Here is a 17,638-nt window from a genome sequence, read left to right as displayed (position 1 = left end):
GCTGTGGGGGCATCTTTGAGGTATCCCCACCCCGCTCCCCGCCGATGGCACTACACTAGAGCTCAGAAGTTACAGCCCAACAAATCAAACGATATAAAAAAAACTGCATAAATTTAAATTAATGCCAAATGATTTTTCTCTCATCCAGAATGGCACAATAACTGTAGTGACTTTCACAAAGAACATTTGTTCTTTCAGTCTGTTTTTAATTTGACAAGGGAAACAATGGTAGAGGATATGCATGTCTTTGCACTTATGTCAAAAATAACAGTGATGCAAATGTCTATCATTTTCCCCCTCCCCAGTACTTCTGAGGTTTTTTTTGTTCATTCATGGGATGTAGGCTTCACTGGCTGGGCCAGCATTTATTGCCCATCCCTAATTGCCCTTGAGAAGTTGGTGGTGAGCCTCCTTCTCGAACCTCTGCAGTCCATGTTGTGTTGGTACACCCAGCGACAGTGAAGGAATGACGATGTATTTCCGAGTCAGGATGGTGAGTCACATGGAGGGGAACTGCCAGGTGGTGGTGTTCCCATCTATCTGCTGTCCTTGTCCTTCTAATGGTAGCAGTCGTGGGTTTGGAAGGTGCTGTCTCAGGAGCCTTGGTGGATCCCTGCAGTGCGCCTTGTAGATGGTACACACTGCTGGTACTGTGCGTTGGTGGTGGAGGGAGTGAATGTTTGTGCCAATCAAGCGGGCTGCTTTACCCTGGATGTTGTCCAGCTTCCTGAGTGTTATGGGAGCTGCACTCATCCAGGCAAGTGGGGAGTATTCCATCATGCTCCTGACTTGTGCCTTGTGGGTGGACAGGATTTGAGGAGTCTGGAGGTGGGTTACTCGTTGCGCGCTTCCTAGTCTCTAACCTGCTCTTGTAGCCATAGTATTTATATGGCTAGTCCAGTTCAGTTTCGGGTCAATGGTAACCCCCCAGGATGTTGATAATGGGGTATTCTGTGATGGTAATGCCATTGAGCATCATGGAGCGATTGTTAGATTCTCTCTTGTTGGAGATGATCATTGTTGACACTTGTGTGGCGTGAATGTTACTTGCCACTTGTCAGCCCAAGCCTGGATATTCTTCAGGTCTTGCTACAGTTGGACATGAACTGCTTCAGTATCTGAGGAGTCGTGAATGGTGCTGAACATTGTGCAATCATCAGCAAATATCCCCACTTCTGACATTATGGAAGGAAGGTCATTGATGAAGCAGCTGAAGATGGTTGGGACGAGGACACTATCCTGAGGAGCTCCTGTGCTGATGTCCTGGAGCTGAAGTGACTGACTTCCAACAACCACAACCATCTTCCTTTGTGCTAGGTATGACTCCAACCATCAGAGAGATTTCCCCCTGATTCCCATTGACTCCAGTTTTGCTAGGGCTCCTTGATGCCACACTCTGTCAAATGTGGCCTTGATGTCAAGGGCAGTCACTCTCACCTCACTTCGGGAGTTCAGTTCTTTTTTCCATGTTTGAACCAAGGCTGTAATGAAGTCAGGAGCTGAGTGGCGCTGGCGGAACCCAAACTGGGCATCAGTGTGCAGGTTATTGCTAAGCAACAACACTGTTGATGACCCCTTCCATTACTTTACTGATGATCGAGAATAGACTGGTAATTGGCAGGGTTGGATTTGTCCTGCTTTTTGTGTATAGGACATATCTGGGCAATTTTCCACATAGCCAGGTAGATGCCAGTGTTGTAGCTGTACAGGAACAGCTTGGCTAGGGGCTTGGCAAGTTCTGGAGCACAGGTCTTCAGTACCATTGCTGGAATAGTGTCAGGGCCCATAGCCTTTGCAGTATCCAGTCCTTTCAGCCGTTTCTTGATATCATGTGGAGTGAATTGAATTGGCTGAAAACTGGCAACTGTGATGCTGAGGACCTCCGGAGGAGGCCGAGATGGATCATTCACTCGGCAAATGCTTCAGCCTTATCTTATGAAGTGCTGTGCTGGGCTCCTCCATCATTGAGGAAGGGGATATTTGTGGAGCCTCCTCCTCCAGTGAGTTGTTTAATTGTCCAATACCATTCACGACTAGATGTGGCAGGACTGCAGAGCTTAGATTTGATCCGTTGGTTGTGGGATCGTTTAGCTCTGTCTATCACTTGCTTATGCTGTTTGGCAAGCAAGTAGTCCTGTGTTATAGCTTCACCAGCTCATTTTTAGATATGCCTGTGCTGCTCCTGGCATGCCCTCCTGCATGCTTCATTGAACCAGGGTTGATCCCCTGGCTCGATGTTAGTGGTAGAGTGGGGGATATGCCAGGCCATGAGGTTGCAGATTGTGTTCAAGTACAGTTCTGCTGCTACCAATGGCCCAGAGTGCCTCATGGATGCCCAGTCTTGAGTTGCTAGATCTGTTCGTAATCTATCCCATTTAGCACGGTGGTAATGACACACAACAGTATCCTCAATGTGAAGGCGGGACTTCGTCCCCATAATGACTGTGCAGTGATCGCTCCAACCGATACTGTCATGGACAGATGCATCTGTCACGCAGGTTGGTGAGGATGAGGTCAAGTAAGTTTTTCCCTCTTGTTGGTTCCCTCACCACCTGCTGCAGACCCAGTCTAGCAGCTATGTGATTTAGGACTCGTCAGCTCAGTCAGTATTGGTGCTACCGAACCACACTTGGTGATGGACATTGAAGTCCCCACCCAGAATACATTCTGCACTCTTGCCACCCTCAGTGCTTCCTCCAAGTGATGTTCAACATGGAGGAGCACTAATTCATCAGCTGAGGGAGGGCGGTACGTAGTAACCAGCAAGAGGCTTCCTTGCCCATGTTTGGCCTGATGCCATGAGACTTCATATGGTCTAGTTTCGATGTTGAGGACTCCCAGGGCAACTCCCTCCTGACTGTATACCACTGTGCCGCCACCTCTGCTGGGCCTGTCCTGCTGGTGGGACAGGACATACCCAGGGATGGTGATGGTGATGTTTGGGACATTATCTGTAAGGTACGATCCCGTGAGGATGCCTGTTGCTTGACTAGTCTGTGAGACAGCTCTCCCAATTTTGGCACTTGCCTCCAATTGTTACTAAGGAGGACTTTGCAGGATCGACGGGGCTGAGATTGCCATTGTCATTTCCGGTGCCGAGGTCGATACTGGGTGGTCTGTCCAGTTTCATTCCTTTTTTGTGATTTTGTTACAGCTGAGTGGCCTCCTTTGCCATTTCAGAGTCAACCACATTGCTGTGGGTCTGGAGTCACATGTAGGCCAGACCCAGGTAAGGACGACAGAATTCCTTCCCTAAAGGACATTAGTGAACCAGATGGATTTTTACAACGATCGACAATGGTTTCAAGATCATCATTAGACTTTTAATTCCAGATTTTTATTGAATTTACATTCCACCATCTGCCATTGCAGGATTCAAACCTGGGTCCCCAGAGCATTACCCTGGGTTCCTGGATTACGAGGCTAGCAACAATACCACTATGCCATTGCCTCCCCATGAGGTGAGATGTATCCTGACTGTTCGCTTCTGTACTCTTCTAAAATCTGTTTAAGCAAGAAAGTAATAGTCACCCTAGATCAAGTACCTCAAATGCTGTCTAGCAACGGATAGTACCTCTTGAAATAAAATAGCATTCTTCCAAAATAATTTGCTGTTGAAGCAAATTTTACCTGAAAACGCCAATGTTCACTCCATAAATTAAATTTTGTTCAGAATTATCTTTTCTGTGTTTTTATCTCTATTCCCCTGCTCTGACTGCCTCAAAATTTAATTTCTGTTGTTTGTGGAGCAATAAGAAATCAGATGATCAACAATTCCTGCACGCAAATGATATTATAATGAACTTTAAGGGGTATGTGCTTCCAATTGCCTTGTTCGTGCGAAAGAGTATTTATCGAGTCAACGTAGAGTGAGGAATTAGTGTAGTGGTGAGCTTTTGTTTTTCAAACTGGAGGATGTTAGGATCCCTGCTTTTTTCCTGATATGTATTAATGACCTAGACTTGGGTGTACAGGGTACAATTTCAAACATGACACAAAACTTGGAAATATTGTGAACTGTGAGGAGGATAGTGATAACTTCAAAGGATATAAAGCTGTTGGAATGGATAAGTGACAAATAAAATGTTATGCAGGGAAAATTATACATTTTAGTAGGAAGAACAGCAAGAGACAAAAATAGATGAAGGATATAATTCCAAAGGGAAAGCAGGAGCAGAGGGGGCCTGGGGATATAGTGAAGGTGGCAAGGCAGGTTGAGAAAGATGTGTAAAGAATACGGCATTCTGGGCTTTATAAAGAGGGGCTTAGAGTACAAAAACCAAGGAGTTTTGATAAATCTGAATAAAACACTGATTCGGCCTCAACTGGAGTATCGTGTCCAGTTCTGGGCACCATGCTTCAGGAAGGATGTGAAGGCATTACAGAAGGTGCCGAACACATTCACAAGAATGGTTCCGGGGTGAAGATAGTTACATGGATAGATTGGAGAGGGGATTTGATTGAGGTATTCAAAATCATGAGGGCTCTGAACAGACTGGATAGGGAGAAACTGATCCCACTGGTAGAAGGATGGAGAAGTAGGTGATTGGCAAAAGTAGCAACGGAGACATGTGGAAAAACCTTTTTTACGCAGCAAGTGGAATGCACCAGCATAGTGTTTAGAGGAGGCAGATTCAATCGTGGCTTTCAAAAGGAAATTAGAGAATTATCAGAAGAAAAACATTTGCAGGGCTAGAGGAATAAAAGACAGCAGAGTGGAACTAGGTGAGTTGCATTTTCAGAGACCCAGCATAAACATGATGGGCTGAATGTGCCTTTTGTGTTGTAACCATTTTATGATCCTAAAATGCATATTTGATAGGCAGTTATTCTCCTTCCTGATTCGCAGTGTTGATTTCGTTTTCTGCATCTTTATTCACAGCAAATGACCAGACCAACATTTTTTGCTAGGAAGTTTGAATCATCAGTTAACCAGGAAGTGATTGATATATTGGACTCACACCTGTATGGCAGTTACCCACCAGGGACACCAGCTCTGAAAGCCTACTGGGAGAATGTCTTTGATCAGATGGATGGGTTGAGCAGCCTTACCGATGTTGCAATTACCAGCTACATGGCTTTCTTCAGGCTGGGCCTGAGCAAAGTGCAGACGTTGTGGCGACCAGGAACAGACAGCCATTGCAGGTATGATAGTAAACATCAGCCCAGTAATCAGGTCTGTGTGCACTTAGCTTGCCTCAGCCAAGTCACAGCACTGAAGTTGATCTTGGTGCCTCTAGGCTAGAGAGTGGAAAATAGATAGGGTTTTTCTTGATCAGCCTAATGTTACCAGATGGGAAGTGTGTGGGTGCCAGGCTTGGGTGTAATATTCTCTAAGGTCATGATGGCCATGGAACTGTACTTCAGAAGTATTGAGAGAAAACACAAGACAGTTTTCAGTACTGAATGCAGTGACATCATCACATCGTGCACAGTGCAATTATATCACAGTCTGTGGAACGCGTGTCATCATCACATTTTGTATGTGCAGTGACATAATCACAGTCTGTCTGTGTTATTCCATGCCATCAAATCAGTACAGGGCACCGCAGAATATTGGGACTAAGAAAGGTTGAGGCAGATATCAGGGGAAGGCTTGGCATAGCATCAGCAGAGACAGTATAGGGACAAGAAGAGGCAGAGGGCAAGGCAGAGTATCAGGACAGGGAGAGGGTGAGGCAGAGGGACAAGGCAAGGCAAAGTGTAGGAGAGGGCAAGGCTACAGTATCGGGAGAGAATGAGGGAGAGACAAAGTATCTGGACAGGGAGGGGGTGAGGCAAAGTATTGAGGGTGGGAGAGGGTGAGGTAGAGCATCAGCACAGGGCGAAGCAGAGTATCGGTACAAGGAGAGAGTGATGCAGTGAATCAGGAGAGGGAGAGTATTGGTAGAGGGCAAAGGTGAGACTCAAGCATATGTCACAAAAGGTAGTGAATTCCTTGAGGGTGCCAGGGATAATTTTCTACAGCAATATGTTCTAGAGCCAAAAAAGGAGTGGGTCAGATTAGATTTAGTAATAAGCAATGAGTCAGGTTTAGTTAAGAGCCTAATGGTGCATGAATATTTATCTAACAAATGTTAAAGCTTTCTTAATAAAAGATTCCAGCATTTTCCCGATGGCTGATGTTAGATTAACTGGCCTCTAGATCCCTGTTTTATTTTTCCTGGCAACTGTATCAACAGATCACTTTTTTCTAGATGGCCTCATTATGGATGTTTGGCTGAGTTCCAACAATGGCGAATGGACAGGGGACTGTTTGCACAGTTGCAGAAGGGAATGCTAGTTTTGTTTTTTTGATTGACAGCTTATATGGTTGTAATTAGTTATTCTATCTTTAATGTGGTTTTTCAATGCCATTTTGGACGAGATTAAGAAGCGTCAAGAGGATTAATACAAGAAATAGGAGCAGGAGTACCCATTGCCTGTCATGCCTGCTCTGCCATTCAGTACAATCATGGCTGATCTTAGGCTTCAACTCTGCTTTGCTGCCTGCTTCCCATATCCCTTGATTCCCTGAGAGACCAAACACATGTCTATCCCAGCTTTAAATATATTCAAAGATAGAGCATCCACAACCCACTGGGGTAGAGAATTCCAAAGATTCGCAAACCTTTGAGTGAAGTAATTTCTCCTCATATCCATCCTAAATGATTGGTCCCTTAGAGCTTTTAAAAATTTATGCTTTTGTCATTGATACTATGAATGGCTGTGTTTGAATTAGTTTTATGAGGTTGTAAGAGGCATTTTTTTTTCAAAGATTTTCAAAGCCTGTTTGCTTATTTTCTCAGTTTCAGGAACATTTCAAATAGTTGCCAGTGTGATTATATGGCTCATTCGTTCTGCACATAGTGGATACTGGAAGAGTGGGTATGAAGGACACATGGGGCATGGAGCGGGTGGGAAAATGGAGTTGAAGCCCGAGATCAGCCATAATCGTATTGAATGGCTGAGCAGGTACAATGGGCTGTGTTGTCTTCTCCTGTCCCTATTTCTTGCATTCTTTTGTAAGGGGCATGAAGGTAATAGAAGGGGTGTGGAGGGAGATGTGAGGGTGTGGAGGGGCCATGGGCAATGAGAGGGGTTATGGGGGAATTTGAGGCGGCATGGAGATATGAGGTAGCATGGCAGGGAGACAGTGAATGGGCATGAGGGATGACAGCTAGGGAGCCTAACAACCCTGTACAGAACTGGGACGATGTCCCAATGAACTGAGGCGGGCCTTCTAACCAGCCTGCCTCGCCACCCGCACGCTTCTGTTCACCTCAGGCCTGTTCCTGAGGGCGGTGTGCCCAATTCCAGCCCGCCCCTGACTCCCAGAGACCAAAATCTTTTGGGACTTTCCCGACTTATAAAAGTTGCGAACGCAATGATGGGAAATGGTCTGACTTGTGGCTCCCGACTCCAAGGGGAAAATCCAGCCCAGAATATCATTATCACTTCCTATGATAGTTTTTCCTGTCTCTGCCTCTAAGCAACCAATGTTTACTTTAGCACTCTCCTGCTTTTCATATATTTGTAAAGACTCGAGAGAAGGGCTTGTGGTGCAGTGATTAGCATCCCTGCCTCTGACCCAGAAGCTCTAGGTTCATCCACCCTGAGACTTGATGTCCAAGAAATGTGCATTGATAACATGGAAAATCCTTCTAAAACATGGCAATGACAAGTGCTAAAAGTAGGAGAGATTCCTGGTCAGCCATGTGCTGGAAAGAATGTTGGAGCTCTACCATCATTATCTGTAGCCCCTGACTTAAACATGCATGTTGCTACTGCAACTTGGACTCCCAGAGTGAACTGTAGCACACCACTAAAGACTTGAGAAAGAAAGACTCTCTGAGAAGGATACACCATCCATGGCTAAGTAAGGAAGTTAAGGATGGTAAAAAGTTGAAAGAAAAGGTGTACAATGCTGCAAATATTAGTAGTAGGCCTGAAGATTGGAAAACTTTAGAAACCACTAAAGGATGACTTAAAAAAAGATGAAGGAGGAGAAATCAAGAGTATAAGAGAAAACCAGCAAGAAATATAAAGACAGATAATAAAAGCTTCTACTGGTATATAAAAAGGAAAAGAGTAGCTAAAGTAAACATTGGTCCCTTAGAGGATGAGACTGGGGAATTAGTAATGGGAAATGAGGAAATGACAGAAACGTTGAACAGTTTTGTGCTCATCTTATCTCAGGCTAAAATAATAACAATTTCATGCGCTGTACATTAAAATGCTTAAAGGGAATCAAGTGGCAAAAAGGAAGGAGGAACGTAAAACAATCACATTCATTAGAGAAAAAGTACTGTGATAACTAATGGGACTAAAGGCTGAGAAGTCCCCCGGATCTGATGGCCTGCATCCTAGAGTCTTAAAACAAGTGGGCCTGATCTTGTGCTCATCAGGCGCATGCGATTGGCAGGCCCAGAAGCGGACGCAAAATGTACTTCAGGCTGTGATCAGCCCCCGGACACAATTTCATGCTGGCTAGCCAATTAACGGGCAGCCAGCGTGAAACACTCACTGAGAAAGGCTCAGCACTGCTGGGGGGAGTGGGAAGTGGGCGGTTGCTGAGAAAAGTGAGGGTGCAGGCTTCTAATGAGCTCCCTGAAGGCAGACAGCTGCTGCGGTGCTGCCTCAGGGAGCTGCAGACCTGCACAAATTAAATGGGAAGGAAAAAATGCAGCAAATTATGTCTTGCAGCACATACAATCTGACAGCAGACCTCAAAGAACTCCAGACATCTTTTTTTATTATATTTCACCCCGGACATTTCATCCCACCCTGGATTGAGGTTGTAGCAAAAACGTGAAGGGCACCTGGTTGATTGGCCCATCCACTAACCATGAGCATAAGCGACATAGAATTCTGGCCGTGGTGTGGAGATTTTGGTCACATTGGTTGTAATTTTCCAAAATTACCTAAGTTCTGGAAAGGTGCCAGTGGATTGTAAAACCACAAATGTAACGCCTCGATTCAAGAAAGTAGGGAGACAGAAGGCAGGAGACTATAGGTCAGTTAGCCTACCATCTGTCATTGGGAAAATGTTAGAATCCATTACTAAGGAAGTAGTAACAAGATATTTGGAAAACATTAAACATTCAGAGTCAACGTGGTTTTGTAAAAAGGAAACCATATTTAATAAATTTGTTAGAGTTCTTTGATGATGTAACAAGCAGGATGGCTAAAGGACAACCAGTAGATGTAATGTATTTGGATGTTCAAAAAGCATTTGACAAGGTGCCACATAAAAGGTTCCTACACAAGATAAGAGCTCATGGTGTTGAGGATAGTGTGAATAGAGGATTGGCTAACTAACAGGAAACAGAGAATCAGGATAAATGGGGTCATTTCAATTTGGCAAACTGCAACTGGTGGAGTGCCACAGGGATCAGTGCTGGGGCCTTATCTTTATTAATGCCTCAGATGAAGGAACTGACCATATTGTAGCCGAATTTATGGCAATACAACAATCGGTAGGAAAGCAAGTTGTGAAAAGGATCCCAAGAATCTGCAAAAGGGTAAGTAGGTTAACCTATCTGCAATAGGTTAAGTGAGTGAGCAAAAAATTGGCAGATAGAGTGTCATGTGGGAAAATGTGAGGCTGTCCACTTTAGCAGGAAAAACAAAAAAACAGAATATTATTTAAATGGAGAGAATGCTGCAGTACAGAGGGATCAGGAATTGTTGGCCTTCCTTACAAGAGGGGTGGAATATAAAAGTAGAGTCTTGCTACAACTGTACACGGCATTGATAAGACCACACTTAGAGTATTCTGTATGGTTTTGGTCTCCTTACTTAAGGAGAGATATACTTGCATTGGAAGCAGTTCAGAGAAGATTCACTAGGCTGATTCCTGAGAGGAAAGGGTTGTCTTATAAGGAAAGGTTGAGCAAATTGGGCCTATACTCACTGGAGTTTAGAAGAATGAGAGGTGATCTTATTGAAACATATAAGATTCTGAGGTGGCTTGATAGCGTAAATATTGAGAGGATGTTTCTCCTTGTGGGGGAATCTAGAACTAGAAGACACAGTTTAAAAATAAGGGATCTCCCATTGAAGATGGAGATGAGGAGAAATTTTTTCTTTCAGAGGATCGTTAGTGTTTGGAATTCTCTTCCACAGAGAGCAATGGAGGCTGAGTCATTAATATATTTAAAGCTGAACTACACAGGTTTTTCATCTACAAGAGAATCAAGGGTTATGGGGTGGGGGGGGAGGGGTGGTGGCAGGTAGGAAAGTGGAGTTATGGCCACAAACAGATCAGCTATGATCTTATTAAATGACAGAGCAGGCTTGACAGGCTGAATAGCTTACTCCTTCTCCTATATCTTATGATCTTACAAAAAGCTCTTGTACTCCTGGCATGTTTACGCTCAGATTCTATCTTTTCCCTTTTTATCAACTTTTGGTCGCCCTTTGCTAGTTTCTGATATTCTCCCAATCCTCAGGCTTACTACTATTCTTCGCAACATTATAAGTCACTTCTTTTAATCTAATGCTACCCTTAACGACCATAGTAATCATTTAGTTGTAGAATCATTATCGCTCAGAAGGAGGTTGAGTTCCTGCTGGCTCTCTGCGGAATAATCCAGCCAGTTCCAGACTTCTCTTCATCACCAAATCTTGCAAGTTTATTTTCCTCAAGTGCCACCCTGGTTCCTTTGAGATCATTCATTTGTCTTCATTTCCACCACTCTTGCAGGCAGAGAGTTCCAGGTCATTATCACTTGCCACGTAAGAAAGTTCTTCCTCATTTCCCTTGTATCTATTGCCCAAGACCTTAAGATAAGGGGAGCCTGTGGCATAGTGGTATTGTCACTGGACTAATAATGCAGAGACCCAGGGTAATGTTCCCATCACAGAAGATGGTGAAATTTGAGTCAATTAAAAATCTGTAATTAAAAGTTTAATGATGACCATGAAACAATTATCGTAAAAACTCACCTGGTTCACTAAGGCCCTTTAGGGAAGGAAATTTGCCGTTGTTACCTGGTCTGGCCTACAAGTGATTCCAGATCCACAGCAATGCGGTTGACTCTTAAATGCCCTCTGAAATGGCCTAGCAAGGCACTCAGTTGTATCAAACCTCTAAAAGGAATGAAACTGGCGGACCACCTGGCATCGACCTAGGCGCTGGAAACTACAACGTCAAATTCCGCCCTGTCGACCCAGTAAAGTCCTCCTTTCTAACATCTGGGGACTTGTGCCAAAATTGGGCGAGCTGTCTCACAGACTAGACGAGCAGCCTGACGTAATCATACTCACGGAATCATACCTTACAAATAATGTCTCAGACACCACCATCACCGTCCCCCGGTATGTCCTGTCCGACAGGCAGGACACACCCAGTAGAGTGGTACAGTGGTATACAGTCGGGAGGGAGTTGCACTGGGAGTCCTCAACATCAACTCCAGACCCTATGAAGTCTCATGATATCAGGTCAAACATGGGTAAGAAAACCTCCTGCTGATTACCACATACTGCTCCCCCCTCAGCTGATGAATCAGTACTCCTCCATGTTAAACATTACTTGATGGAAGTGGCAAAGATGCAGAATGTACTCTGGGTGGGGGACTTCAATGTCCATCACCAAGAGTGGCTCAGTAGCACCACTACAGACTGAGCTGGCTGAGTCCTAAAAGTAATAGCTGCTAGACTGGGTCTGCAGCAGGTGGTGAGGGAATCAATAAGAAGGAAAAACAGACGAGCTCATCCTCACCAACCTGCCTGCTGCAGATGCATCTGTCCATGACAGCATCAGTGGGAGTGATCACCGCACAGCCCTTGTGGAGACGAAGTCCCGTCTTCACATTGAGGATACCCTCCATCGTGTTGTATGGCACTACCACCATGCCAAGTAGGATAGACTTCGAACGGATTTAGTACCTCAAGGCTGGAAATCTGCAACCTCATGGCCTGACATATCCCCCACTTCATCATTACCATCAAACCAAGAGATCAACCCTGGTTCAATGAAGGATACCTAAAAATGAGGTGTCAACCTGGTGAAGCCGTAACACAGTTTGCATGCCAAACAGCATTAGCAGTAAGCGATAGACAGAGCTAAGTGATTCCACAACCAATAGATCAGATCTAAGCTCTGCAGTCCTGCCACATCCAGTGCAGAATAGTGGTGGCCAATTAAACAACTCACTGGAGGAGGAGGCTCTACAAATATCCCTATTCTTATTAATGGGGGAGCCCAGCACATCAGTGCAAAAAATAAGGCTGAAGCATTTGCAACAAACTTCAACCAGATGCTGAGTAGATGATCCATCTCTGCCTCCTCTGGAGGTCCCCAGGATCACGGATGCCAGTTTTATGCCAATTTGATTCACTCCACATGACATCAAGAAATGGCTGATGGTATTGCATCCTTTAAAGGCTATGGGCCCTGACAGTATTTCAGCAATAGCACTGAAGACTTGTGCTCCAGAATTTGCCACGCCCCTAGCCACACTGTTCCAGCACAGCTACAACACTAGCATCTACCTGGCAATGTGAAAAATTGCCCAGGTATGTCTGTACATAAAAAGCAGGACAAATCCAACCTGGCTAATTACTGCCCTATCAGCCTACTTTCAATCATCAGTAAAGTGATGGAAGGGGTCATCAGCAATGCTATCGAGTGGCACTTGCATAACAATAACCTGCTCACTGATTTTAGTTTGGGTTCCACCAGGGCCATTCAACTTCTGACATCATTATAGCCTTGGTTCAAGCATGGACAAAGGAGCTGAACTCCAGAGGTGAGGCGAGAGTGACTTCACTTGACATCAAGGCAGCATTTGACTGAGCCCTAGCAAAACTGGACTCAGTGAGAATCGGGGGAAACTCTGCACTGTTTGGAGGTTGTGGTTTTTCGAGGTCAGTCATCTCAGTTCCAGGAAATCATTGCAGGAGCTCCTCAGGGTTGTGCCCTAGGCCCATGTTCAGCTGCTTCATCAATGATCTTCTCTCAATATTAAGGTCAGAAGTGGGGATGTTCACTGATGATTGCGCAATGTTCATCACCATTTGTGACTCCTCAGATACTGAAGCAGCCCGTGCCCATGTGCAGCAAAACCTGGATAATATTCGGGCTTGGGCTGATAAGTGGCAAGTAACACTCGTGCCACACAAGTGCAAGGGAATGACCATCTCCAACAATCATCTGCCTTTGATATTCAACAGCATTACCATCGTCGAATTCTCCCACTATCAACATTCTGGGGGTAACCATTGATCAGAAACTGAACTGGGCTAGCAATATAAATACTGTGGCTACAAGAGCAGGACAGAGGTTGGCAAAACTACAAACAAGTGGGAACATGTTCAGCCTTGCCACCTGCAAGCCAGATCCAAGGTCATCACATGCTCTGACATTGAACGACAGTATGCAGATGATGTGTCTGCGCACACTTGGAGGCCGAGCTCCAAGCCATCATCAACACCTTCACAAGAGCATGGGCCTTACACTAAACATTCCCAAGACAAAGGTCCTGTACCAATCTGGCCCCTCCACACACACTGCCTCCCCCCCGCACCCGGTTATCAAAATCCACGATGAGGCCTTGGACAATGAACCACTTTCCATACCCTGGAAGCCTACTGTCAACAAGGGCAAGGACAGTCATCGAAAACGAGGTTCAACAGCACCTTCAGTGTGCCAGCACAGCCATCGGCCGCCTGAGAAAGACAGTGTTTGAAGACCAAGACCCTAAACCTGGCACCAAGCTCATGGTCTACAGAACTTGGTAGAGGCGATGGCATAGTGGTATTATCATTGGACTAGTAATCCAGAGACCCAGGGTAATGCTCTGCAGACCTGGGTTTGAATCCCACCATGGCAGATCGTGGAATTTGAATTCAATAAAACTCTAATGATAACCATGTAAAAAACCATTGTCGGCTGTTGTAAAAACCCATCTGGTTCACTTATGCTGTCCTTACCTGTTCTGGCCGACATGTGACTCCAGATCCACAGCAATGTGGTTGACTCTTAAATGGTCTAGCAAGCTACTCAGTTGTATCAATCCGCCACAAAGGCTCAAAAAAGGAATGAAACCGGACTGACCACCCGGCATCAACCTAGGCACTGGAAACGACAATGGCAAACAGCCCTGTCGACCCTGTAAAGACCACCTTAGTAACATCTGGGGGATAGTGCCAAAATATGGAGAGCTGTCTCACACACTAGTTAAGCAACAGCCTGACATTGTCATCCTCATGGAATCATATCGTACAGATAATGTCCCAGACACCACCAACACCATCCCTGGGTATGTCCTGTTTCACTGGCAGGACAGACCCAGCAGAAGTGGTGCCATAATGGTATACAGTTTGGAGGGAGTTGCCCTGGGAGTCCTCAACATCGACTCCGGACCCCATGAAGACTCATGGCATCAGGTCAAACATGGGCAAGGAAACCTCCTGCTGATTACCACATACCACCCCCCCTCAGCTGATGAATCAGTGCTCCTCCATGTTGACCACAGGGGTGGCAAAGGTGCAGAATGTACTCTGGGTGGGGAACTTCAATGTCCATCACCAAAAGTGGTTCAGTAGCACCACTACTGACCGAGCCCTAAATGGCATAGCTACTAGACTGGGTCTGCAGCAGGTACTGAAGGAACCAACAAAAGGGAAAAACATACCTGACCTCATCCTCACCAACCTACCTGCAGCAGATGCATCTGTCCATGACAGTATCAGTAGGAGTGACAACCGCACAGTCATTGTGGAGACGAAGTCCTGCCTTCACATTGAGGATACCCTCCATCGTGTTGTGTGGCACTACCACTGTGCTAAATGGGATAGATTTCGAATAGATCTAGCAACTCAAGACTGGGCATCCATCAGGCACTCTGGGCCATCAGCAGCGGCAGAATTGTACTCAATCACAATCTGTAACCCAACATATCCCCCACTCTACCATTACCATCAAGCCAGGTATGAAGAGTGCAGGAGGGCATGCCAGGAGCAGGCACCAGGAATACCTAACCTGGTGAAGCTGTAACACAGGATTACTTCTCTGCCAAACAGCATAATCAGCAAGCAATAGGTAGAGCTAAGCGATCCCACAACCAATGGATCAGGTCTAAGCTCTGCAGTCCTGCCACATCCAGTCGTGAATGGTGGTGGCCAATTAAACAACTCACTGGAGGAGGAGGCTCCACAAATATCCCCATCCTCAATGATGGAGGAGCCCAGCACATCAGTGCAAAAAATAAGGCTGAAGCATTTGCTACAATCTTTAGCCAGAAGTGCCGCATGAATGATCCATCTCGGCCTCCTCCGGAGGTCCCCAGCATCACAGATGCCAGCCTTCAGTTCACTCCACATGATATCAAGAGACAGCTGGATAATGCAAAGGCAATGGCCCCTGACAATATTCCGGCGATAGTGAACAAAGAACAAAGAAAAGTACAGCACAGGAACAGGCCCTTCGGCCCTCCAAGCCTGCGCCAATCATATTGCCCGTCAACTAAAATATTTTGCACTTCCGGGGTCCGTATCCCTCTATTCCCACCCTATTCATGTATTTGTCAAGCTGCCTCTTAAACACCACTATCGTACCTGCTTCCACCACCTCCTCTGGCAGCGAATTCCAGACACTCACTACCCTCTGTGTAAAAAACTTGCCCTGCACATCTCCTTTATAGTTCTCTCCTCTCACCTTAAATCTATGTCCCCTAGTAATTGGCTCTTCCACCCTGGGAAAAAGCTTCTGACTATCTACTCTGTCCATGCCACTTATAATTTTGTAAACCTCTATCAAGTCGCCCCTCAATCTCGGTTGCTCTAGTGAGAACAATCCGAGTTTCTCCAACCTCTCCTCATAACTAATAACCTCCAGACCAGGCAGCATCCTGGTAAACCTCCTCTGCACCCTCTCCAACGCCTCCATATATTTCTGGTAATGTGGTGACCAACATCCAAGTGTGGCCTAACCAAGGTTCTATACAGCTGCAGAATGACTTCCCAGCTTTTAAACTCAATACCCCTACCAATGAAGGCAAGCATGCCATATGCCTTCCTGACTACCTTATCCACCTGCATTGCCATTTTCAGTGACCTGTTGACCTGTAGATTGACTTGTGCTCCAGAACTTGCCACGCCCCTAGCCAAGCTGTTCCAGTACAGCTACAATGCTGGCATCTACCTGGCCATGTGGAAAATTGCCCAGGTATGTCCTATACACAAAAAGCAGGACAACCTGGCCAATTATCGCCCCATCAGTCTACTCTCGATCATCAGTAAAGTAATGGAAAGGGTCATCAACAGTGTTATCAAGCAGCACTTGCTTAGCAATAACCTTCTCACTGACGCCCAGCTCCTGACTTCATTACAGCCTTGGTTCAAACGTGGACAAAAGAGTTGAACTTCCGAGGTGAGCTGAGAGTGACTGCCCTTGACATCAAGGCCGCATTTGACCGAGTGTGGCATCAAGGAGCCCTAGCAATGCCAATGCCAAGGGTGCCAATGGGAATCAGGGGGAAAGCTCTCCACTGGTTGGAATCATACCTAGCACAAGGTAAGATGGTTGTGGTTGATGGAGACCAGTCATCTCAGCTGCAAGACATCAATGCAGGAGTTCCTCAGGGTAGTGTCCCCAACCATCTTCAGCTGCCTCATCGATGACCATTCTTCCATCATAAGGTCAGAAGTGGGGATGTTCACTGATGATTGCACAATGTTCAGCACCATTCGCGACTCCTTAGATAGTGAAGTAGTCATGTCCTAATGCAGCAAGACCTGGACAGTATCTAGACTTGGGCTGACAAGTGGCAAGTAACATTTACACCACACAAGCGCCAGGCAATGGCCATCTCCAACAAGAGAGAACCTAACCATCACCCCTTGATGTTCAATGGAATTACCATCACTGAACCCCAACTATCAACATCCTGGGAGTTAACATTGACCAGAAACTGCACTGGACTAGCCATATAAATGCTTTGGCTACAAGAGCGAGTCAGAGGCTTGGAATCCTGTGACGAGCTACTCACCTCCTGGCTCCCCAAAGCCTGTCCACGATCTACAAGGCACAAGTCAGGAATACAAGATGGAATACATCTCACTTGCCTGGCTGACTGCAGCTCCAACAACACTCAAGAAGCTTGACACCATCTAGGACAAAGCAGCCCACTTGATTGGCACCACATCCACAAATATTCACTCCCTCCACCACTGACGCACAGTAGCAGCAGTGTGTACCATCTACAAGATGCACTGCAGAAATTCACCATGGCTCTTTAGACAGCACCTTCCAAACCCATGTCCGCTACCATCTAGAAGGACAAGGGCAGCAGATAGATGAGAACACCACCACCTGGTAGTTCCCCTCCAAGCCACACACCACCCTGACTTGGAAATATATTGCCGTTCCTTCACTGTCGCTGAGTCAAAATCCTGGAACTCGCTCCCTAAAAGCTCTGTACGTGTGCACCACAGGGAGTGTTGCGGTTCAAGAAAGCAGCTCACCACCACCTTCTCAAGGGCAACTAGGGATGGGTAATAAATGTTGGCTGAGCCAGTGAAGCCCACATCCCATGAATAAATGAATAAAAAATCTCTCCTATATGGCTCAGAGAAGTACCACCAGCAAGATCCTGCAAATCCATTGTCAGGATAGGCACACCAACACCAGTGTTCTCGCTCAGGCCAATAT

General features: G+C 45.8%; 1 protein-coding gene across 2 annotated transcripts in view; it reads left to right on the top strand.

The window, feature by feature from the left end:
• The window catches only part of xylt2 (xylosyltransferase II), a 261,068-nt gene that overhangs the window by 167,159 nt on the left and 76,271 nt on the right, over nucleotides 1-17,638 (top strand). For both annotated transcript variants that reach the window (XM_078570870.1, XM_078570869.1), the window contains exon 8: nucleotides 4,883-5,145. In XM_078570870.1, the coding sequence (XP_078426996.1) occupies nucleotides 4,883-5,145 (263 nt within the window). The remainder of the gene's footprint in view (nucleotides 1-4,882; nucleotides 5,146-17,638) is intronic.

This window comes from Cetorhinus maximus, chromosome 24, assembly GCF_964194155.1.
Source record: "Cetorhinus maximus chromosome 24, sCetMax3.hap1.1, whole genome shotgun sequence".
NCBI classification, from domain to species: Eukaryota; Metazoa; Chordata; class Chondrichthyes; order Lamniformes; family Cetorhinidae; genus Cetorhinus; species Cetorhinus maximus.
Note: the sequence above shows the minus strand (reverse complement) of the source record. Positions and strands in the feature narration are given on the sequence as shown.